At 40.0% G+C, this 23,721-nt stretch overlaps 1 protein-coding gene across 1 annotated transcript; it reads right to left on the bottom strand.

Moving 5' to 3' along the window:
- Window positions 1-22,714, bottom strand: OBI1 (ORC ubiquitin ligase 1). The gene is made up of 6 exons (XM_064712997.1): window positions 22,540-22,714; window positions 17,896-18,031; window positions 16,809-16,900; window positions 14,915-15,163; window positions 11,676-11,764; window positions 1-2,340 (listed from the first exon to the last, which is right to left on the bottom strand). Exons 1-6 carry the CDS (start codon window positions 22,609-22,611, stop codon window positions 837-839), a joined length of 2,142 nt encoding a protein of 713 aa, XP_064569067.1. The 5' UTR covers window positions 22,612-22,714; the 3' UTR covers window positions 1-836.
- Between the last annotated feature and the right edge of the window lie 1,007 nt (window positions 22,715-23,721).

Genomic DNA, 23,721 nt, shown 5'->3' with positions numbered 1-23,721 from the left:
TGCTTAAAACATGTTTTATTCAATTCACATAGAAAAGCATGCAGTATTAATGTAAAATGGTACAGTATTAATGTAAGATGTTCAGTGCACATTAGGTAAACAAATCATTAGCATACAAACCCATTTTTATGGTCTATACAGGCATACTAAACACATTTAGAATAACAATGATTTTTGGGCACTAAATTAAAAATTGTGCTTAACTTCAAAAAGAGACAAAAAAAAGCCATAATTACAGCGTTAAAAGTGATTTTTCTAACTGAAGTGCTGTGACCCTGAAAAGAAAGGGGCTGCTACCTTACACCCACTTAAAACAAGAGGTTCAGTACAGTACAGTGCTATGAAATAGTCCAAGCAGAAACATTTCCTCTGGGAGGCAGGTTTTATGGCAAAACTGGCATTAATTTATAGCAGTTTCATGAATCCATAGGATATATGGCCAGTAGCTGCCTTACATGCACAAAATGTAATCTTTAGGAATGGGAAATGTAACCTTTAAAACTAATTCTTACATAAATGACTAATTTGACAAGACCACTTAGAACTGTCAAGGAGCCATTAGCTGCGCTCACAATTGGAAGAACATGTAATCTGATAACTTAAAGAGCATCAAAAACTCCCAAGCCCCCAGGTAAATAAAATGCCCAGTCAAAAGAATCCAGAATGGTTCTTCCTTGGCAAAGAGCTTGCAATGGGCAGACGAATGTTCAGTTTTCACATAGTTGAAAACGACAGGATCAGAACTACATGGAAGTCATTAAAAATTAAGTTCACCTGTAAATATTCAACATTTGCAGGTTTATAACTTTGAGTCACGTTTGATTTCCTAAGCAGAATCAGTTTTTGGTGGTTTTTGATGGACTAGCACTGGAAAGGCTATTTTGAATTTTCCTCTTGGTTGACTGACTGACATTTTTATTTTTCCTTTCAGCTGTAAAGGAAGACACCCAAGGAGGATTAATCTGACTTTGAAGATCAGATGACATCTTTAAAAAACATGAACCAAACTTCTGTTCCTCAAATAACCTTTGTGAATTACTGAACAGTACATTTGAGGAAAAGTCCCTTTGAAATAAAGAGTTTGGAGGTTTGGCATCAGTAGACACCACATTTTGGCCTGTAAACAGTGGAAAGTGATCATTCATATCTACATCAGATGGGGAGAGGTTGGAAAACATAGCAGGTTTCCAGCCAGTTCTGTCAGCTACCAGATCGCTTGTCTCTGGACACTTCATACTCTGCTCCTCATTCATCTCTTCCAGATTCTTCTCTGTTCCATTCAGAAGTTTAGCACACTCTGTTGACTTTGAAGAACCATCAATATCAGAGGACTTGAAATTATAGCAAGGACTCTTGCTGTTGTCTGACTCGGACATCATTGAGTCCAACTCAGAAATCTTATCGAGGTAGGCAGCATCCATAGAGGCCTCGCTGGAGGTTCTTGTGCGGTTCATTTCGGAAGAGCAGAGAGTATGCAACCTCTTAGGTAAGCAAGAACTTGTTTTATCACTGGACTTTGCTGTTGTCTCGTCTGACTGACCAGCTACTGAATTTTGCTCTGATCCATCAAAATCTAAGTTCTCAGCAAAATTTGTTGGGCAGGTGCCCCAAACCCCTGATTTTCCCGCAGTAAAACAGTTCAGCTTCTTTTCGCTATTACAGCTGCTTGTGCTGTGCTCAGAAGAATCTTTGCTGCAATCATCTGAAGTGTCGTGAAACCCTTCAAATTTCAGTTTTCTCAGGAATGTTGATGGTTTTCTTGCATTTTCTTTTCCATCAGGAGTGTTCAATTGAAGGCGACTGAGAGACAGAAAAGGAGTGCATGGTGGTGGAAGATCATAAAGTTCTTCATCTTTGTATGGGGTGCACTCCTCAATTTTATTCCACTGGTCTTCTAAGCAGGCATCCATATTTGTACTATTTTCATCCAGGAGAACCCTATGACGTCCTGGAAATAGTTCTTTCTTTGGGGCACACTGGGTACTTGAGCTGTTCAAGCCATCTTGACTAGAAGAGCCTAAACAAGTTCCACCACTTGTCAGCTGCTCAAGACTGTCAGGACTCTGACTGGCGTTCAAAGCTTTTGTCTCCTCAGCTTGGGTTTTCAAACATGTTCTATCTTCACTGCTCTCACCTCCTTCAGCATCTGTGGAAAGCACTCTCTCACTAACAGCACTCACTGCCTGGCTTCCTTTGCCTGCCTTTTTCAGCTGTAAGAGCTGACACTCTATTTCTTCGATGTATTTATCACTTCTTTCCAGTGCCTTTTTCAGACGGTTCATTTCACGTTCACTTTGTTCCACTTTGGAATGAAGTGCAGCTACTGTAAACCTACCAAACCTGCAATAAGTAAAAAAGAAAGAAAATATTAAGCTGGAAAAAAACATTCTTGTGAAGGTTTGCAAGCTCATTTCAAGAGAGAATGAAGCTATTAAACACTCTGTTAATTTGAAAACAAAAGAACTTCTCTCTGCTAGTTATGAAAAAAAAAAAAAAACAACCTGAAATCATCACAAATAACATACAGGTGGAGGTGACACATGAAAAGACAAAATTAAAGTATTAGTGGTAGCAAGGCAATAACAAGCAGATTACCCTTCCAGGGGCTGGTTCTATCAATTCAACTCAAATATGCATGAAGAATTATCCCCTAAAACAATGGCAAAGATTTATGATAACATTTGAACAGTGGTCCACATCTTGAAATATTTACATTCAATCATTTTCCTACAGTACAGCAGTGTTTTACAATACATTTCTTTCACAATGTCACCTTGTCAAAAACAAAATGCTGATATGAAATGCTGAAATTGCATTAGTCCTTTGAGGTGGTTTAAATACTTACATAGACAATTTCAATTATGTTCCTGTTAGATATACAGCTTTTCCTCACCCATCCTGTGGATGGCATATCCACTTACTTTGAGTTACTTGCCTTTCTGAGCTTTACAACCAGAACAATCTGATTTCTGTCTTAACTCCAATACAAAAATCTGCTCCTTGTGGTTTGTGAAAGTTGTCTGCTCATGGAGTTTCCAGCTTGAGCATATTTTCAACTACCAAGATACAGACTTGCCTTCCCCTCATCCTCCACCAGCTTTCAAGACTGACCTTCCCCAGAGGGCAAGTGAAAGTTTCAGCTATATGCCCTGACTAATTCTAACCTGTCACTGACAGGTGAGCATCGTGGAATTCCCTGCTCCATCCAAGCCTTTCAATTTACAGAAAGAAAAAACAATTAAAGTTCTGATATTATTAGAAAGGAGGAAAGGACCTGCAGCCACCCTGCAACTCTGACAAATAAGGTTTTATTTATATCACAAAGAAAGGACAATTCTCTATGTGGGCTTACACTGAATTTCCATTTTGCATCTTGCAGCTCCGTGTTACTGCACAGGCTTCTATTTACTCTTTCAGCTTAAACACTGCCTGAAATTTCTGTGTTTTTCTTTGTTTGTCTGCCTGTCCCTCCCTCAGAGTCACACTGAATTTCCATTCCATTTTCCCCATTCCATCAGCTCACGTCTTCAAAAAATGCTCCCACTGCAACCCTTGGACCAGTGGAATCTGAAGGCAGCTATCTGTGGCCTCCAACCATGCTGGCAAAACAGCCATGTACACATGCATACATTTTCAGCAAACAATAAAACCACATTCTGCTTCTTCAAGTTGTGAGCTCAAAGCAGCAGGAAGCTGCTGTATGCTGACAACTGCAATACAATTAACTGGACAGCTGGGGAAAGCACTAAGGGCTATCATAAGCCCCAAAAAATTGGGCAGGAGTGACCAGATCTACTGATATATTTCACTGCTCAACTGCTTCTGCATATTTAAAGAACTCTGAAGACTTTGGTGTAGATGGTTCAGTGATGGATAAGATTTACAGAACAGTCTAAGTCACTTCTGTCACAGCTAGCAGACCACTTTTTAAATTAGATCAGCCTAAGCTTCACACAGCTTTGGTGCGTAACATTCACTTCCTTGTAGACAAGAAATGGCAACGTAAAAATTTTGTATTTAGTAAGATTTCTGTTCTCCCCAAAATAAGCTAGCTGGACTGCAACTTGATGGAGGCAAGGACCCCTTCACCTCCACAGGATCTCTACCCAATTATCTTCATGTTCATAAAAAAAACCCACAATTTTTCATTTGCTTGCTCTCTGGAAAACAAGTTTTCCCAACTGCTTGTAACAGTTGGTCTATTTCTAGCTGCAAGACAGAAATAGGAAAAAAGACACAGCAGACTTTCTCTCTCTCCTATGAAACTAGGTAAAAGAAGAATCACAGCTCAAGAATGTTTCCATTATATTTTCAGGGGAAAGGGGTTAAATGAAATAAGTATCCTTATATACAACACATTTTGGTTTATTTCCTCCCCCAGTTAAAGGAACACAGATTTTAGTTTGATATGGACGGAGTCACTGTGGCACAGCAGCGCCCAAGCAAGAGCTTTCCCACTTCCTAAGGTGATCCAGAGATATTTATTTTGCCTTCCTCCAACAGACTTATTCACACAGTCGTACAGAAGCAAACCCTACATGCGCTAATAAAAGATAGAAAGATGATGCAAAAATACAATTTAGCTGAATAGCCAAGTGAGAGAGAGGGAAAAATGCTTTTGTAAAACAAGGAAGATTTTCTGGAGTCTCCTCTAACAGACATGCTGACACAAAAATGAAAACATGTTTACATTTATATGCATACCTGGTAATTCCTTTTTAATGGAAGAATGGTGTAATATGTTTATTTAATGCAAATAGCATTAGTGACAGCCTGAGATTTGCTTATGAGGAAGCACTGTATTCTCAAGTGTAACTTTTATAACAAGTGTCCTCAGGTTAAAAAAATACAGTATGTTGTTCAAAGGCAAATAGCATCACTAATATGTTAATTGTTGCAGAGGGATGTGCTTGGGAATTTTGGTTTTCAGAAATGTAACATATGACAAGCTGCCTGTGAAGTTACTTCTGCAGTTAGGGATTAGAACAGTACTTGCTTTCTGTCCCTGCTTAAAGACTTCCATACATTTATCTCCTAAATTTTCAAGGACATAGATTTTTAAGATAGCCAATTACTCCAGCTACAAGTACTTTAGTGACTGATCTAGCAACCCAGAAGAGAGTTTGAAAACATTCATATTTTGGTTAAAGAAACCAGAACTCTCCCAATCTCCCCAAACCAAAACACTTATAAGAGATTTTTTCCTTTTTTTTTCCCTTCAGATGTACAGTGAGCCTTGCTATAGCCAAAAAATTATGGTCTTATGACAATAGTAACAGAATGCAATACAGTTGCATGAAAATAAATTTAAGATTCACCTGAAAATCCAGATAAATTATATTTCCTGAAGTATTTGAATTATTTCCCACTTAGTAACAATGTGATGAATTCTTCAGTAGAAGTTAAGGTATTTAGTACACATGTGGTAAAGAGCACACATATACCAAAAGGAAAGCAATATTCTGACACACAGACAGACTTTTGAGTGTTAGGGTCTTGTTCTTTACCTGTATCACTGAAACTACAACTTTGGATCTCACTGCATTTCAAGTACATCCTTTATATAGAAAACTTCAAGCCCAGAGAAACAAAATCATCACTCATAAAGTGAACAGGAACACATTTCAGGCGGGACTTGGATCCTTAACACAGACACCTAAAAATATTTCACATCACCTAAAGTCTTTGATGGCTCCCACATATCACTCTGGAAGGATGAATCTACAGACCCGGCATCACAGCTACCAGCCCCAGGAATGGTAGTGTGTATGTTATAGTGTCTGAAGTGACACTGGATGTCTAGATGAACATTTCAAGCTCAAATTTCAGGACCTCTCCTCAGTCAGAGTCCCTTTTCTTGTCCAGCATGATTCTAACCTGACACTAATCAGAAAGCTGCAGTCATTTCTCACCTATAGTGAGCAAGAAGAACATTGCTGCAGTCACCCTCATTCGCATTATTCCACAACTTCTCCCTCAGTTATGTTTGAGTACTCCTATTCTGATTTTATCTGGGATACAGTTACTTTTCTTCACAGTAGCTACTGTGGGACTATGTTTTGCAGATGTGATGGAAACAATGCTGATAACACAGGGATGTTTTAGTTGCTGCTGCGCAGCTCTTACAACAGTGCAGTTGTAAAAACAACTTCTTACAGCTTTCCAGTTCAAAAAACAACTCCTGTTGCAGTTCTTACAAGGCATCTTCTGCCTCTTAACCCACCAGTGAGAAGGCTGGGGGCGCACAAGAAGCTGGGGAGGGACATAGCTGGGATATTCCAGACCATTAACTCATTAGGCTCAGAGTAAAAAGCTGGGAGAAGAAGATGTAAAGGTGGGATATTCTGAGTGACAGTGTTTGTTTCCTGAAGTCACTGTTAGGCACAGATGGAGACCTGCTTTCCTGGAGATGTTTGAACACCTGTCTGTGGGAAGTGGTGAATGAATCCCTTGGTTTGCTTTGCTTGTGTACAGGTTTTCTTTCCCTACTGAACTGTCTTCACCTCAACCCATGTGTTTTTTCACTTTTACTTCTCCACCCCAAGAGGGGAGGCAGTGAGAGGCTGTGTGGGGCTTAAGTTGCTGCCTGGGGTTAAATCATGACAACTTCTGAAGAAGTCCATTTAGAAACTGTTGGTGAAGTTGAAGAACAAATTTTTCAGTTGTTTCTTCCTTCTCTTCTTACCCATCAGTTCTGCAAATTCAGCTTTAAGGTTTTATTTTACATATTAGTGACCACTAACTGCACCACATCTATCTGGTTGAGCCCTTGAGTCAGTTTAAAACCACACAACCCGAAACAAACTCTTCTCTTTCTGGATAGCAGGCAGCTGCAATGAACAGTTCTCTTGTATAACCACTTCCCAAAGATTGGGGCTGCAAGGGCGTGATGGGAATTGACTCTCCAATTCTGATCACCTGATGGCCTAGGCTGGGGACCACCCTGCAGTTCAGGACGCATCCTCCAAAGTCAAAAAAGGGTGAAAAGTGGAAAATGACACGGTACACTCAGGGCTTATTAGAGTTTGAGATAAGGGCAAAGCCAGAGAGTACCACCAAACCCAGCCCCACCATTTAGATACACATTTTCCCTTGGGTTCTGCAGTTAGATGGGAAGAAAGGGAGGAAATTCAAGAACAGACCAGCTGAAAGACCTACTAGTTTCTGCAGCTCTTTGGCAGTATCATGTACCAGCTGTACCAGCTCTGCAATTCCCCTCTATATCACCTATGAAAGGCGATCTGCAGAAACATCTTGGCAACATCCCAGGTTTCATACAACTATCTCAAAAGTGTGTCATATTTGCATAGACATCAGAACTAAATAAAGCATTACTGCCAGATGAGGGCCTATTCCTAGCAAGCAAAAAAACCCCAAAACCCACAAAAAGTCAAGACATACTGTCCACTGGGAACAGAAAAGTCAGGTTAATTCTTTGAAGTGAGCTTCCATTTTCATGAAGGGAATTGGCTGAATTTAGACAAAAATTCAAAGCCTCTCCAAGCATTTTAACATCTATCAGTGATTCATTGATTTTCCATGTAAGAAAGGCAGGTTATCACCAGGGTCAGCAAATAGCAAAAGCTAGAAAGAATTATTTCAGAACTACTAAAAAAACAAACCCCAATCCTCCTGGAAACCTCACAAAACCAGAATGTGATCTGAATGTCCTTACCCATCTGCCTAAGGTTTAGATCTTCATGCCTGAAGTGGGCACTTTCTTAGGATTCAACGCTATGACTCAAGAACTCAGAGCTCATTTGAAGGCTATTTACATGCTACTTTACTCTGCTTTACTTTTAAGGCCACACTGCAGCTAGTCTTCAAAAATGGTCACTCCTCTGGACCAGCGAACTTGCAGAGAGGTGAGACCATAGCCCAGTTTTCTATCAGGGAAGACAGCAAATGTTCTTACCCTCTGGATATGGGTTTTTAGAAGCTTTTTTATAGGTTTGGTGAAATGCAGATTGAATTTTGTAGTCTGGTATGTGCAGAAATATTTGAGTTAGGTACCAATTTAATGTTGTAAAGAATGACAAAGAAAATCAACATGTCAACAGGTTTAGATTTCAGTGTACCTGAAGTCACAAATCTAGACAAGATAAACACTTCTCCCTCCTTAAACTGCAACAATAAAACAACTTGCAAAACCAGAGAAAAAAGATAATGCAACAATTTTATGCATGTTACAGATAGTTTCTCAGACTGGGATTTTAACTGGCAGAAGGAATTAAATATTTAGGGAAAAGACTCCTAGGAAGCCTAGAAGTCTGGTTCAAACCGATTTGAATCTAACCATTCATAAAATACACTATACCCTGGAGTAGATGGACTTGCTAGTTATTTTCCTTCAGGTAAGAAGCAAACATCCCCTTGCCAAAAACGCTTTTACATCCACTGTGCACTGCCAACAGACCTAACAGCTTTCTATTTCAAGTAGAGCTGGAAGTAATAGGGCTTTATTATCCTGCAAAACTTAAGTTTCAGAAGTTTTTTTGTTCTATATTGTGAAAGTGGAAGTTGCTGAATATTCATCAAAAGAAAAGGTAAAGAAAGAACAAACAACAACCACAAATCAGTCAGATTTGCCTGAGAAATGGAGGACTAATGCAGGTCTTTGGCAAGAATCACAGCTAGAAACTTACCCTCATTTGCCTTTCAGACCTGTGTCCCAACTATATGATGGTATGGTATTCTGATGAAGGTCTAGACTCAAAAATGTTTTCAGGAAAAAAAAAATCTAATCAATAAATCAACATCATCAGTTTAAAAAATGTATAAAAATTCCTGACATGGCTGAAATATTGATTGTATTGACATACATGACATTTTTCAGCAGGTTTTAATGGATAAGAACAAAGAAAAAAAACAATTCAAGTCTATGATAAAAGGAAAGTTTTTTTATTGACCACTGAAAAGACTAATTATACTTTTCCCTGTGATGTAAGAGGTAGAGTCTGTGTTACAAAGGGATCATTCACCTGCCATTAGTGTTCCCTCTTCTGTAAAGTAAAGTCCACTAAAACAATTTATGTTGAGCTATTTAGCTCCAATGTCATAATGCACAAAATGAACTACAGTTGGGATATACAGGGACTGAATACTGACAAAACCTTTACAAAATATTTTCATAACAGTTTTATTAAGTTACTTTAGTTATTTGTTTAAACATGAATCCACACCTGAGAATCTGAAGCTAAGGAATATATGAAAAATGAAACAACAGCGGTGACACTAAATTACAAAATCCAATTCAGTAGCTATTTTAAATTACATTAGAGACCTACTCAGATGCTTTTGCAAAAATTACCTTCTGAAAACTTCTGAATAAAGCACACAAGAGCAACTATACTTGCAAATCCATGTACTTGCACAGAAGTTTAATTCTAGCCACATTGTTGGGCTCTGATACCTATGCTATCAATTCTGATTTTATAGGCATGTTAAAAACCCCATCTACTCCAAGCCCTGTTCAAAGTGTGAAGTCTAGCTGAAAGACCCTTTAAATATTATCAAAGTTTGCCATCAGAGCTGAAAGAATATTTTAAAATAATGTCCTGTTGTTAGGTCTGATCTGGATATTGACCGGACTGATGACCACAAGGATGAAAGTTAATTTAAAAATTCTGCTAACATCAAGATAGGAGAGATTTCTCACCATCTGAAGGATGTACCTGGGATTGGAAAGAATAGAGCTTGATATGCATCAAAACATCAACCTAAAGAAAGCCAATAAATGGGTTAATTCCCATTTAAACACTTTAAAAGGGGACACTAAAAGTTCAAATCCAAAATGAGGAAGCAAGGTAACTTTTTAAATAGCAATTTGGCAGAACTGGTACTGGCCATTATGGTAGAAGTGTCAGGTAAAAGGAAACAACAAAAAAGGTATTGCAAGATATTGATATAAGATGTTTTAGACGACAGAATACAGTTTTTCTGCTCTAGTTAGTGCTACCAAGACTTCACTTGTAGTCTAGTACCAGTTCTAAGCATTATGACTTCAGAAAACCATAAACACTGGAGATTCTTGAGTGCAGAGCAAAACCAAATAAACACAAGTTTACTTTTTCTCTCAGGTCAAAAGTATCTAGAAGACCTGGACAAATTCAGTCCAGATGTGATTTGGAATGAATGGGTATAGGCTGGATGAATCAAAATTGCTAAATTTAATGTGCTGAAGGATTTTTTTTCAGGACAAGTTTTTCCTTGCATGTACCTAAATTCTTGTAGCACACACTGGACTCAAAGCAAATGCAAGACTCAATGCAGCAGAATCAGGAACAGATATACAAACTCCTGAGGTGTTTGAACTGTTCCTAGCCCAGTTTAAGTCTGATTCAATTAATGTCCTAAATCCCATGCACAGCACTAGAGTTACAACAGCCAAAGAAAATTCCCAATAGGCAGGCAGGATGTGATATTTGTTCAGGAGACTAAAAAATGATAATAAAAAAATAATAGCAGAGACACAGACAGGCCAATTTAGTGGGCATCTGGATTGCAAGACAGACCCTGACACTGTCCAATTTGTAATGACATTTGGCTATATCTGGGCTTCTAAAGCAGAAAGTGACAGGCTATTGTTTTGGGCAATCACAGTAAAGCATGTACAAGCGATAAGAAAGGGAAATTGTCTCCACTGGGGAGTTTACCTGATATCAGAAAAGTAAAAATCAATTTAGATTATCTGATCTCTTCTAGATTTTCTTTTCTAGGATTTATTTAGTTGTATTTATTTACTTTTTAAGTTTGCCATCCTTGCCAACTCACTCTTGAGTCTTATGGGAAAAGATACACCCTGCCATAAAAGACATTGCCATGGCCTTAAACAGGGCTCTATCTTATTAGGGGTCTTCAGGGCACAATGTGCTTTCATGTATCCACAGCACAAGGATCATGCATCTTCTTTCCTGTTGTCTCTGATAACAAGCAGTGTGGCAAGTAAGCTCTTCTACAAAGATGAATTTTCTCTTCCAGCACGTGTGTTGCCAGAACTAGAACAAATCCAGAGAGCTTTCTTTTCACATTACACAGGTGCCTTCCAATCCCCTTCCTCAAAAGCTCTGTATAAAACTTTGGCCAATATAGCTATTAGCTTTTTAATATCTAAACAAACAAGAGAAGAAAGGTAGAAAACCAATGAAAGAAAGGAAAAGAGCTTCAAAAATATCAATATATTGCTTCACAAAGTACTCCCAAGAAGAGGTACCTTAGAACACAGCTCTAATGAGTACGGTGAAGTTTTTGCTTTTTGAGGTTATTGTTGTTGGTGTTATAACAGTTTAAAACAAAGTATTAAACACAAATATCAGTTCTGAGAATGTTCTCATGCTGCAGAAGCTCAATTCTGCATATGTTGCTCAGACACAGAGCCAGTGTTTGGGCAATACAAATCCAGTACTTCAATACTGGCCACTGTAACAAAGGAAGAGTACTTGTAGTCAAGTCATATTCCTTCACTGTGGACTCGCTGTGATTCTCTAAGTTGCATTTCTCACTGCTATTTTGTTAGTTTCATTTTTCACCTAAGTCCATGAGAACAAAAATTCCTAAGTCTACCTGAAGACACATATGCAACACCATGTACACCACCACAATTTTAGGTTAAACAGGCCTACAACAGTTAAACAGTCTATAAATAAAAGATAGTAGCTTTTAAAATATTCACATACTTTTGGGGTGATCTACTATCAACTTCAGCTTTTAGTCGCAAATTCTCTCTTAAAAGGCTATTGTTTTCCATGCTCAGTTTCTTATTTGCCTAAGGAAAAGAAAAGGAAAAAAGTAAGTATACAGTGAAACAGAAATGACTTCTAATATTTATAGGACAAGCTGTTTCTCCCTTTTAAAGAGACAGAACTAGAAATGTGCAGGCAGGAAACAGCCTTCAGACAGGGACACCACTTAAAAATCACCATGGGAAATGGTTTGCAAAACTGAATAGCGAACAGACATTTTTTATTTATATTCCCAAAATACATTGCAAGTGTCCTATCTAGGGAAATAAACACAGCTATGTTAGTTAGCACAGAAAGTCATTAAGGAGATGTCCTAATGGCAATTCCATGTTTTTTTTTCCACATGACTAAATACGTTAAGTACATTAACATTACAATGTGCAGGTATCAGCAAAACTAATGTTGAACAGCTTCCTCCATTCCAAATTAGAGCAAGATTACTTTGTGGGTTTTTGGCTTGTTTTTAAAGCATAGTTATCCTGTGGATGTAAATCCATTACGACAAGCTATTTGCAGTCTTTCTTCACTTTCTTCCAAGACATTCTGATTAAGATTCCTGATTCACAACCTTGAATTGAGGTCAATTCCTTCTTCTCAGTTCAGCAGGCACCCTTGTTAACAATACACTTCATAGAGAGAGAAGTTTACCTGCCACCATGTTTCAGAACAATGAATGCCACTATCCTAACAAGCAGAATACACTTTTTGCACTTGCTAGAATCTGCTCAATCTCCCTATGCTAAAAACAGCACCACCAGTCCAGGACTCGTAATTCATAGCCTCAATTAGATAACGCTTCCACTGCATAATAAAAGTAAGATCTCGAGCTAGATCTGAAGAAAGAGCTATGCAGTTGGGCTCAGAGTGAAATGTACTTATTCAGAAGCATCACACAGCGAAAGAAGAGAGGCAGAGAACTTTAAATGCTCATACAAATATCCCTAGCAACCTTTCCAGGTGAGGGGGAGGACAAATGGAGCAGAAAAATATAAACAAACACCCCCTATCCCCAATATAACAATATTCCTAAGTACAGAAAGAATAGCTAGAGACTTGTGGCAAAGAAGGGAAGGGTGAGCCCAGGGCTGAGTGTTAACTACTTGGTATTTAAAAAAGAAAAGCACTAAAAACTATCCTGAAACAATGAATGAGAATTCAGGAGTGCTCAGTTCCAAAGCATCATCAAACCATTTGACAACATGGCCAAGCCCTTTCTGTCTTTCCAAAAACACTGTTCCCCCAGCTACATAATAAAGTAAAAAACGTCATTAATTGTGTAGCACTGATAGGCAAGGTATCCATGTGGCACATGGCAAGGTGGGACTGAACCCCTCTGGTGTCCTTCTTCTAGTGCTCTACCCTTCAAGTCAGTAATCTGCAAGGGACCCCCACTTACAGCACAATGTCTACATTGATGAGTTCATGTAACTGCATTTTTAATGAGTGTACTTAGTCTAGGCCTTCTCCTATGGAGTTTGTTTCACCACTCCCATAGCTTTTATGACTCCACTCAAAGTAATAATGGGCATTATTTGGGCATTCCTAAATTTGTCTGCTCTAAAACATTAAATGATAAAGGTGGTTTCTATTTCCTGATTCAGTCTAGATTTGAAAAAGAAAGTGGTGGCAACCACATTTACTGAAGGATCTTGCCTAACTGGGAAATGCTGTCTGGTTGAAACTCCTGGGTCAGGTACTTTCAGTGAGAAAGTCTGATTCCAGACAGTGTGTGCATGGGAAAGATGTCCTGCTGGTCAGAACAGGGATGGGCAGTTCACGCTGACAAGTGAGACAAGGTCTGCCAGAGCCAACTGACCTTAGGTACTTATGGAATTGAGCAGCTGTTGGACAGGGAACAGATGGGAAAAAAGTGTTGGACTCAATGATCTTAAAAGGTCTTCTCCAACCTAAATGATTCTATGACAACAGTTTAAGAATTCTTCCCTAAAACCTATCTAAGCCTCTATTTTTTTCTAACTCTTCACCAAATTCAGAAATTTCATACGCTTAAATCTCTTTTCTTGCTAAGGTTAAAGTTATACTGAAAAAGTATCCAAGCAAACCCCTTCTTCAGTTCCTGTTACAGTGTTCTTTTTACTTACCTCGGGAAAAAAATTAAAAACTTAGTCATCTCAAAAGAAAAAGAGAAAAAAAGAACAAGAGGCAGTAAAGTTTAACTCAATGAAAAGAAACCTAACAAAAATATAGGAAGACAAGAACTTCTTGCTGTGAATCTTATTTTGCCATCTACAAGTGAATCTGAAGCTCCTGGGGTCCTAGAAGTGTCACATTAACAAAATGGCAGAAACGCACAATGTGTGCCTCTAAGTCTATAGCACAGAAAAACTGTGAACACTATTAATGCTAAAAACTTTTTTAAAAAGTCCTAAACACACCACACTTCACTTCTGCAGGAAGTAACCCAGTATTGTTAATAGAAGAAATCAAGGCAGCATTTTGAATAAATACAAGTCCAGTTTTTTCTACCTTGATTTCAAATTAATTGGAAATTTCACTCTTCTTCAATGTTTAAGGTGATCTTACTTGTGCGTGCAGCTATTTATTTAGAGGGTTTTTTCACATGCCTATCTCCTTCATCCTTGCTTCTGCAGTATCAGATTTACTTCTGTATTACATCAAGATGTATAAAAAGTCTGCAGGTTTCCAGTAAAGGATATTCTGGTCATAAAATGCTGAAGCTTGTCTATTTTCAGTCAAAGGGTCAAGTTACTCTGCCTCAGCAAATTGCACCAAAAATATCGGCTAGCAGGGAGGGCAATAGTGCAAAATCTGCCTTAGCCAACTGTACTGTGTTTGCCCACTGAATGTTGCAAAATAGATATATTATATAGATTATTGCAAGCCTGAAAAATCTGGTCATCAATACTGTCGAGAAGTGCTACTATAATCCAATTACTCAGGCATAGAGTGACAGAGGAGTTGAATAAGAGTCACATACAGGACTCACTAGAACAAGCAATAACATCTGACACTTGCAAGGGCTATATGGAAATACTATGATACACCAACAGTCACTGGAATTCAATTTTTTTCCTCCTTCTTCTAGATCTATGAAGTACCCGAAGGTCATGGTAGCTCTTACTCCCATTTAACTAACACAAAACAGTTACACTACAAAATAGCTGAAGAAATGTGTTTGTTACGTTTATTACCTCCCTTAGCTTGTCCACATTATCCATCAGTTTTTCGCACATATCATTGGCAGTTTTCAGCTTTTTGCTCCATTCCTCTGGGGCTTCTGGGCCACTGGTACTTGCTTCATTTGCTGACTGGCTAGTTTCCTCATTTTGGCAAGATAAAGCTGACGCTGCAGGATCCAGAAGAGATTTCAGCTGTATCTGTAAACTGAGGTTTTTACCTCTCAGATCTTCTACTTCTTTTTGCAGGGATTCTATTTCATCCTAAAGTTGTCAGAAATTCAGAGGAATTAAAATAATTTGTGAGATTAATTAAATAATACTGGCAAGTTCCCATAGCACTTTAGAAACAGTGGTTTTGGCAAGCCCAGATGCATGCCTTCACTTACACATATATCTAAGTATGCTCATGTACTGTGCTTTAGGCAGGATTTTAATCAACCTGCACACTCAAGCATACTGAAGGTTTTAGTGCAGGGAATCCCTTGACTACATAAAGGACCCTGAACAAACTGCCGAGCAGACCAAAAGCTTCAAAGCATTCAGCAACATGAATCTATTATTAGGGCACTCTGTGGGAGGATTTCCTGTATCAAGAGTGTTCTTAAGGTCGTCCTCTGCTGACTCATTTGCTGTTATTTAAGAGTGTTTCTCTCATATTGTTCTGAAACATCACATGTTGGGATGCTGAAAGTCTCCAAATTCAAAACAGACAGAACACTGCCAGGAAAAGGCCACCTAGCTACACCACAGCAGCAACATCTTAGGGAAGACTCTCAAAATGCAAAGAACAAAGCTCCTAGCTGTAACAGTCTGAAGCCACAGGGAAGCAAAAACCTTCCAAAGCCTCTTGTTAAAGGGATAAAAGAAAAAATTTATCCTAAAAACATATCTTCTACACTGTTTACCAATTCAAGTGTATGAGTTGATCATGGTAACACTACTTAAGGAGGCCATATACAGCATTTACATAAATCCAAGGCATATTTTCACAAATAATCATGCCTGCCCCTGTCCCCAGCATGGAAACAACCATTTTAAAATAAGCAGGTGTTTTAGAAGAAATTTATGTTATCCTAGGACTAGCTGTATGAATTTTGAGTCGATTCAACAGAAAGGCAGGAAGCATCTTTTCCTTACTCCTCTCAGAGAGACTAAAAGAACCTGAGCTATGGGCAAGCTTGTCATGAAAGACAGCTCTTACTTCCCCAGTGTAAAGGATATAGAGAGAGTCCATTTCCTCTCCCTCATTCTCCTCTCTAGGTTTCCTTCAAAAATATGTGATGTCTTCACACTGCTGCTACTGAGGAAACAACAGCTGAGAAAAAAAAAACTAAGCACATTCCCTGTTAACAGCTTTCCATCTTCTTCCCAAGAGAGTATTTTTCCAACAGGAGATTGGAACATTCAGCTCTACTTTCAAGCATTTACTCACTTTCAGAAAACAATAAACCAATAATGCTAAAAATTAACCTATGCCAGAAGGTTACAGTGAGCTGTATTCTTTAAGACAGAATTTAGTCTCTCTGAGCTACAGAGAATTATTTCAGAAAATGTCTGTGTTTGTATTGAAGACAAACCAAAAAGTTCCCTACACCTAATATGCATAAAGAAAATGCTGCCATACCACCTGGGGGTCAAATTCCCACAAAACTAAAGAATTGGCTGTACTTGGCTACCTGTTGTCTAGAAAGACTATTACCATGGCTTCAGTGGGAACACTTCAGGCACCAGCAAATGCTCTCTTGTAACCTTAGTCAAAAAGTGGCATTTTAGTGCACCTGAGTTTCATGTAGATACAGTATACACCTTTACTCACATTAGAAACAGCAGGACTCAAACCATTTGTATGTTGTAGTTTAACAGCTGCAGTTCATCTGGAAGTCACAACCCTCCCCCTTGTCCTTACCTCATACTCTTTGTGAAGCAATTCAAGTCTTGTTTTACGTAGGTGTTTTCTGACTGTTGGACTAAATATTGTATCACTTTCACTTGTTCCTCCTAAAGCAACAATAGGATGAAAGAAGCACTGATACTGTTTCCTTTTCAGTTAATTCAATACTAGTAATCCACCTTATACAACTTTTCATATTATCAACAACAAATGCAGCTAAATTGGACCAATTGGCTACCATGGAAGGTTTAAAGTCCTTTCACTTTCAAAACAGGTTCAACTTGAGTACCTACTAGTAATGTTTACAAGTCAAAATCTTGATTAACAACAGGAAGAAAATTTTACATTTTTCAACTATTTTTTTTCCTTAACAGAATTCTACGTTATTTAAGACCATACTAATAAAACAGAGCTGAAGGAAAGGGGCAGGGTATCAAACATACATTTAATTAGTACAAGTTACTGTACTAAATAAGTTTTTAAAGTGAGATTATTCAGATAAATTTTTCTCTTAGAACGAAATAGCAGGGCTGATATTTTATGTCAAATAAAAACTGCAGTACTTCCTAGCTCTGGTAAAGTTAAGGGCCTCATGCTGTTGCTGTAGCTTCGTCTTATTTCTATGCTAAGGGTAATTTTCTTTAAAATAAAAAAAAGAAAAGGAGGAAGTGATGAACAAAACAAAACAAATAAACAACAAGTAAAAAAACCCACATATTCATTCAAGATTATGGATTGAAGTACACTACTTCTGAGCTAATTGCTGGTCTCTTAGGTGAACAGGTTGCAACGTATAGGTAAGAATGCATTTTTTAATGCATTTTTTCAGTTAAAGGCACCATCCAACCAAGATTTAAAAACAATGATTAGAGCCACTGGGTACTTATTGTGTTTGGATAATCTAGCCATTAATATACATAATGTCTTTGGAACTTTCCCATAACATCCCTAACAGCTACAAGGTTAAAGATTCAGTTAATTCTTCCTTAGATGTTGGTAAAAACACACAGAAGAAAAGGTATCCAGGCATCGCTGGACTCAAAGCAATCTCCTCCAGCAGTAAATACCAGAAAGTTATTTCAAAGCCTAAACTTGTCCTTACCTATAATCTCCTTGCAGGGATTTTCAGGTGTGATGGGAATCCTGCAAGCTGGGCACTGATTATTGTTCTTCAGCCACACTTCAATACAAATGGAACAGAAAACATGGTTGTTCACACAGATAACTGGATGACGGACCTTTTAGCATTAAAGAGGAAATAAAAAGAAAAAAAAAACAAACAGACTCTATGAAAATCTTAAAACTCCTTCGAGTAACAAATTACAAAAATACACAACCCCATCTCTCAGTGCAAGTCTGGCCTTGCAGGAAAGTGACACTGTTGTTTTGCAGGGCTAGCTAGGAGCAATCTCCTGACTCACAACACCAGATTTCCCTCTTATTAAAGGCACCAAAGCTATAACAAGTTCTGCAGAACTAAGGTTCTTGTTTGCAAGAGCTTGTTAATAACCAGAGGGGCAGCAGCACCTTTTCTTTACCCCACAACCTCCATGAACTACAGCCAGCCACTCCAGTGAAATGCATTCTCCTCCCAAACAGAACACAACCAAAGTAAGTGCCTTTTCAAAAGCGAGGCACGGAGGGATCTCTACTGGCACCATCCAACACTTTGCAGTGGAAGAGGTGTCATTGGAACATAAAGTGTTACAGATTAACTTTAGCCTGCGGATAATCAGCTTCACGCAAAGCAGCTTTTAAAAGGATCAGGGCCAAAACCACAGAGCTGAAATGTGAACCAGCAATCACTAATTCAAGTCTCCTGCTAGATATGCATTGCTACTAAATAAGTCATTAGCCAAGAATGGGGCAGCTAACTGAAGGATTAAATATTCCAATCAGACACAGATTCTTTCAAGCTTTCCCTCCCCTTTCAAAACAGCAGGGTAAACAAACTTTTAGAAAATATTAATGACAATGCACTATTCTCTCTTGTCATTTAACTATAAACCCTGTTTGAAAGTAAATGTGCATAGAGGGACCAAATATGACAAGGAAGAAAAAGACTTAATGCCTTACTGCAGTTTGCTACAGCTTACTGTAACACACACTCTTGAATCTCTTCCTTGTTAACATTAGCATTTGTGTCAGGGGTCTTCAAATAACTGTTTTTCCTTCACTCCTGTCTTTTTCCAAGAAATGTATTTTTAGACACAGAAGTGTAAGAAAATATATTGTTGTAAATTCTACTGTACTGCACTTAAAATCCAAATTCAAGAGAATCTTCATCTTTAAATGAAGTTACTCATAATTTTCAAGATATTCCTCTTTCATTCTGTTAGTAGTCAAACTAAAAAGGAAAAATGAAAGGTTGGCAGAGAGAAGCAAGCACCTGGAAAGGACAGTCAGTAACCACTTGGGCTGGAAGACCAGACGTGTCCTGTAGCACTTGTACCCATATGATCAGCATTGCATGAGCTAAACCCCAACTGTTTAACCACTGAAATATTCATGGATATGAATTAAGGCCCAGATCTGTTACCTTCTTCTCCAATTCACTCTCTATGCCTCTGTTACCTTACAGGATTCACAGTATTATTAACACCTCCAATATGACAATCCTGAGAGTCAAAGGAAGTTATCTATACATAAACAAAAACTCAAGTTACTAAAAGTATGAACAAAGAGAGACTGAACTTTCACCTCTAATTAAGAAGACTTTTTTTATGATTATTGCAAGCATTAGCACACCAATGCTTTGGAAACATTGAAATTTCCATTATTTCTTATTTAAAAAATCCTGTTACTTATTGCTTTCTTTTATAAGAAAAAGAGCCTTCTCACCCACAGCTAGCAGGGAAAAAAAAAGACTTTTTCTCTAGCCATACTTCTTTCTTACTCTGAAGCAGCCTGAGAATAGTTATACGGATGGTGATGAAAAGATACAGAGCAGAATAACATAAAATAATCCAAACAGGAAAAGACATTTCATGAGTGCAGGTTTTCCCCCCAGGGAGCAAGAGACCCTCAGTTACCCCAAACCTGACACAGAAGCACACTTCTTGCACATGAATGATTACTCCATATCTCTAGCAAAATAGTAAGTCACATTTATTACTCTCCAGGGTACAGTGCTTCTGATTTACACACCTTTACAAGTTTCATTTCAGAGCTGGGGTTTTACACTTTAACTGGCTCAGGATCCACACAAAGCAAGGCACACCAGGACAGCAAAAGCCACTATAGAAATGTCACACCATGGCTGGTGGTGCAACTGCCCTTCCTGCTAACTGTGACAAACCTGGGGGAGGGGGATCAGGACATACCTATTGCTAAAAAAGCATTTTACTTGAATTATAGCACAGTTCCAGTTCATTCATTGACCATAAAGTCTAGAAAGACTATGGTTTATTTCAGAAGGCTTGATTAGCTCAGTGATTTTGAGCAACTTCCTAATGTTCCTCTCCAACATAATGCCATTCCCATGCAGATCCACATCCAATCCTGTACACATCCACTTCACTTTGAAGGCACTTCTGGGCCTTCAGGCAGCACTAACGGAGGAACAGACACACACCAGTGAACCAATCCCCAGACATCCTACACTGTTTCAACCAACACAGAACTGTGTCTCAAGCCCAAACAACCTGTTGACACCAAAACCAACAAGAGAGATCTTCAGACATCCTGGGACAAGTAAAACAGTCTGAAGCAGATGGCTCCTGATCTGCTATCTAATTTAAAAATACAGGTATGTTAGAAGACAGCCCAGACTGTACCAAAAGAATATTAAGGTAACAAACATGAAATTGATCCAAGCAATTCACTTTTACTTTAAATGGTCATTGCACATCTCGCCAATATACTTTCTGACATTGCTCACATTAACAAAATGAGTTTATATGTCCCTGCTGCCCAAGATTTCAGCTCCATTAAAAACAATGAGTGGCCAATTCATTGATAGAATTTCTCTGCACTATTTCCTTTTTTATCCTCTTACCATAATACTCAATGAATAGTTCTTATCTTGCAGTCAGACCTTTGCAAATTTTGCAGGGCTAGCAAGAGATACATTCTGAGTTTAGGGTGGGCCTTTCACTTGATTTGAAGTCTATGCTACAAACCACAGAAGTATCAGATTATGTCAACCCTCCATGATACTCCCTGCTTCCCCCAAAAGATAGTAAAAACTGACAAGATTTTTTTTTCCTAATTCAAGCTAAACAAATTCCTTCCTCTAACCTTAATCCTAGGAAAATGGGTTTTTCTGGTGAAGTTTTTCATTGAAGTTCCAAGCTAGAGACAAAGATGTCTATCAAAAAGAAAGGGCAGTCAGAGCTGTCAGCTTTGCCAAAATTTAAACAGATTTACACATCTAAAAATGAAAGCATTCAAATATCTTTATTACATGCACCACCAATGGATACACAATTCATTCATACATGTGAATGTATTATCTCAGTGAAAGACAGCAAGGAAGAGGGTGGAAGCCTCTTCCAGTACAAACTCAGGAGCACCTAAAAAGGAATGAAAGTAAAAAATAGTGGCTTGGAATAACACAGTAGCTTTACAGCAAGATATGAATGAATTCCTAACCAAAATGTTAAGTGTTCAGATCAGAAAGTAACTAGGAATGGATTCAAATAGCAAATATCTTTGTCAGTTTAATTTCAGTCTCCTCCTGTCATTCTTTCCAGTTTTTGCAGTGGAAGGTATCCATTCTGCATTACATACAGAGTACACTTGGGTTCTCCTCCATTTCCATTAGACAGATAAACAGAAAAAGAAAAGTAACAGGACAACAGCCAGAAAGTCTTGCTCAGCTTCCACAAAAAAAGCCAAGAAATGAGTAAAGACGGTTTCTAAAAGTAACACACTCTTAGAACTATGAGGCTAAAGAAAAGGGAGACGTCTGACTACTTTCACTATCAGTGCTCCACACCTACTTCACACATCAAATGTGCCTGCTCTTTTGTTATCACTCCAACAGAGAAGGTCTGAGAGTAAAGGCCAGGTGAGGTAGAAACAAAACCAGACGATAAATGCCAGAGAACAAACATAAAAGGCTATGTCTCCCCTTGTAATTATTGTTGAGCTTTAAGAAAAGAAAACGAGGAAAAAAGAGTAGTAAGGAATGCGCAAAGAATTTGAGAAGCAATTAGTGACAGCCATGAAATTAGCTCTGGGGCTTTTAGAGAAGAACAAGCTAGCAAGAGCCCTCTGCTTCCCGAGGGAGAAGAGAAAGGAACTGAGAAAGGGTCAGAGAGAGGAAACGGAAACTTTCTCTCCAGACTGCTGCACTTTTGCTCAACACTTTTTAAATCTCCTTGCTTACACACCTCCTCTTTGTTTCACTTGTCCTCCGCGGCACAGCACCACACTCGAACACAAGCTCTCCGAGCATTTTATAACAAAGTACCCTGCTGGTACAGGGAGGAATCTCCAGATCTCATCACCAGCACCTGGGGAGCTGCACACCCGCGTCCCTGCCCCCCCGGCCCATTGCACACCTCCCGGGCCGCTCCCGCCGGGACAACGCGCGCTTCCCAACATCCCGAGAGGGCCGGCGAGCCTCGGCCGCTGGCGGGAACGGCCCGCACACAAATTTCCTTCCCCGCCCGGAGCCATAAAGGACACAACCCCGGCGAGGGTCAGAGCGTCGAGCCGCGGCGGGGCCCCTGAGCTGCCGTCACCTCCCTGCCCCCCGCACCCACCCGGGCCCTCGGGGGCCGGGCAGCGGCGGCGTTACCTTGCCCAGGCAGATGTGGCAGGTGATGGGCAGCGTGAGGGACAGCGTCACGCTGGGGCCGTGCTGCGCCATGGCGGGCCCCGAGCGGCGCGGCCCGGCCACAGCAGCACGGAAGTCCCGCAGGCGGGCGGGCGGCCCCGGCCCCGCCAGCCCCGCTACGGCAGCCGGCGAGGCCAAGCCGCCGCCTGGAGGAGCGGAGGGCCGTGCGCGCAGGCAGGGCTCCCCTGGAGGGCGGGCGGGAGCCGCGGCCCCTCACGGCTCGGCTCTGGTGCTGCTGCTGCCCCCCGAGGGGCGGCCCAGGAGGCCGTGGAGGTCTCAGCCTACGCCCGGCATTCCTGGGGGAAGCACGGCGCCATGGGGAGCGCGGGCACAGTGCCTGTGCAGGAGGAGGCCGGCGCGGTAGAAGGGTGATCTCCGTCCCCCTTTGCTGTGCTCAGGTTTCATCATGCCGAATTAAATTAACGGCTCTTTTAATTCTGTTAATTGCCCTGAATCACAGAATCGTAGAATTACAGAGTTACAGAATTACACGATCATGGAATTGCTCGGGATAGAAGGGACCTTAAAGATCATCCAGCTCCAGCCCCGGTGCCATGGGCAGGGACACCTTTCACTAGACCAGGTTGCTCAGAGCTCCATCCAGCCTGGCCTTGAACACTCCCAGGGATGTGGCATCCACAACTCTGGACAGCCTGTTCCAGTGCCTCACCACTCAATCTCTAATATAAACCCGCTGTCATTCAATTTGAATCTGTTCCTCCTTTTCCTGTCACTACATGCCCATGTAAATAGTCTTGGCCCATGTTTCCCGTAAGTTCTCTTCAGTAACTGGAAGGTCACAATTATGTCACCCTGAAGCCTTTTCTAGCCTGAACAGTCCCAATTCTCTTAGCATTAGGGGAGGTACTCCATCTCTCTGACCAGCCTGGTAACCTCCTCTGGTCTCAGTCCCACAAGTCCTTCCTGGGATATGGGAACGTGTTCTCATGTTCTAGGGGAAGCTCCCAGGGCATGAGCCCCCCCTTCCCCATTGCCTCCAGTCCATCTGCAGCCTCTCCTGGCATCACTGCTGGGTTCCCACACTGCCCTCCCACTGCACAGGCAGCTTTGCTTCTTGGCCCACCACATTGCCGGGCAGCTCAGGTGGGATTTGCACAGCCCATGCAGCTCTGGGGGCAGCAA

This window comes from Zonotrichia leucophrys, chromosome 1 (assembly GCF_028769735.1).
Source record: "Zonotrichia leucophrys gambelii isolate GWCS_2022_RI chromosome 1, RI_Zleu_2.0, whole genome shotgun sequence".
Lineage (NCBI taxonomy): Eukaryota > Metazoa > Chordata > Aves > Passeriformes > Passerellidae > Zonotrichia > Zonotrichia leucophrys.
Note: the sequence above shows the minus strand (reverse complement) of the source record. Positions and strands in the feature narration are given on the sequence as shown.

What these genes read in the sequence shown, in the direction of transcription:
- OBI1 (XM_064712997.1), bottom strand. Translation starts at nt 22,611, where the DNA reads ATGGCGCAGCACGGCCCCAGCGTGACGCTGTCCCTCACGCTGCCCATC. An exon ending in TCCCTGCAAGGAGATTATAG is followed by an intron (nt 16,901 to 17,895) that starts GTAAGGACAAGT and finishes TTGTTGCTTTAG; the next exon opens with GAGGAACAAGTGAAAGTGAT. An exon ending in ATGTGGACAAGCTAAGGGAG is followed by an intron (nt 11,765 to 14,914) that starts GTAATAAACGTA and finishes TCTTTTCCTTAG; the next exon opens with GCAAATAAGAAACTGAGCAT.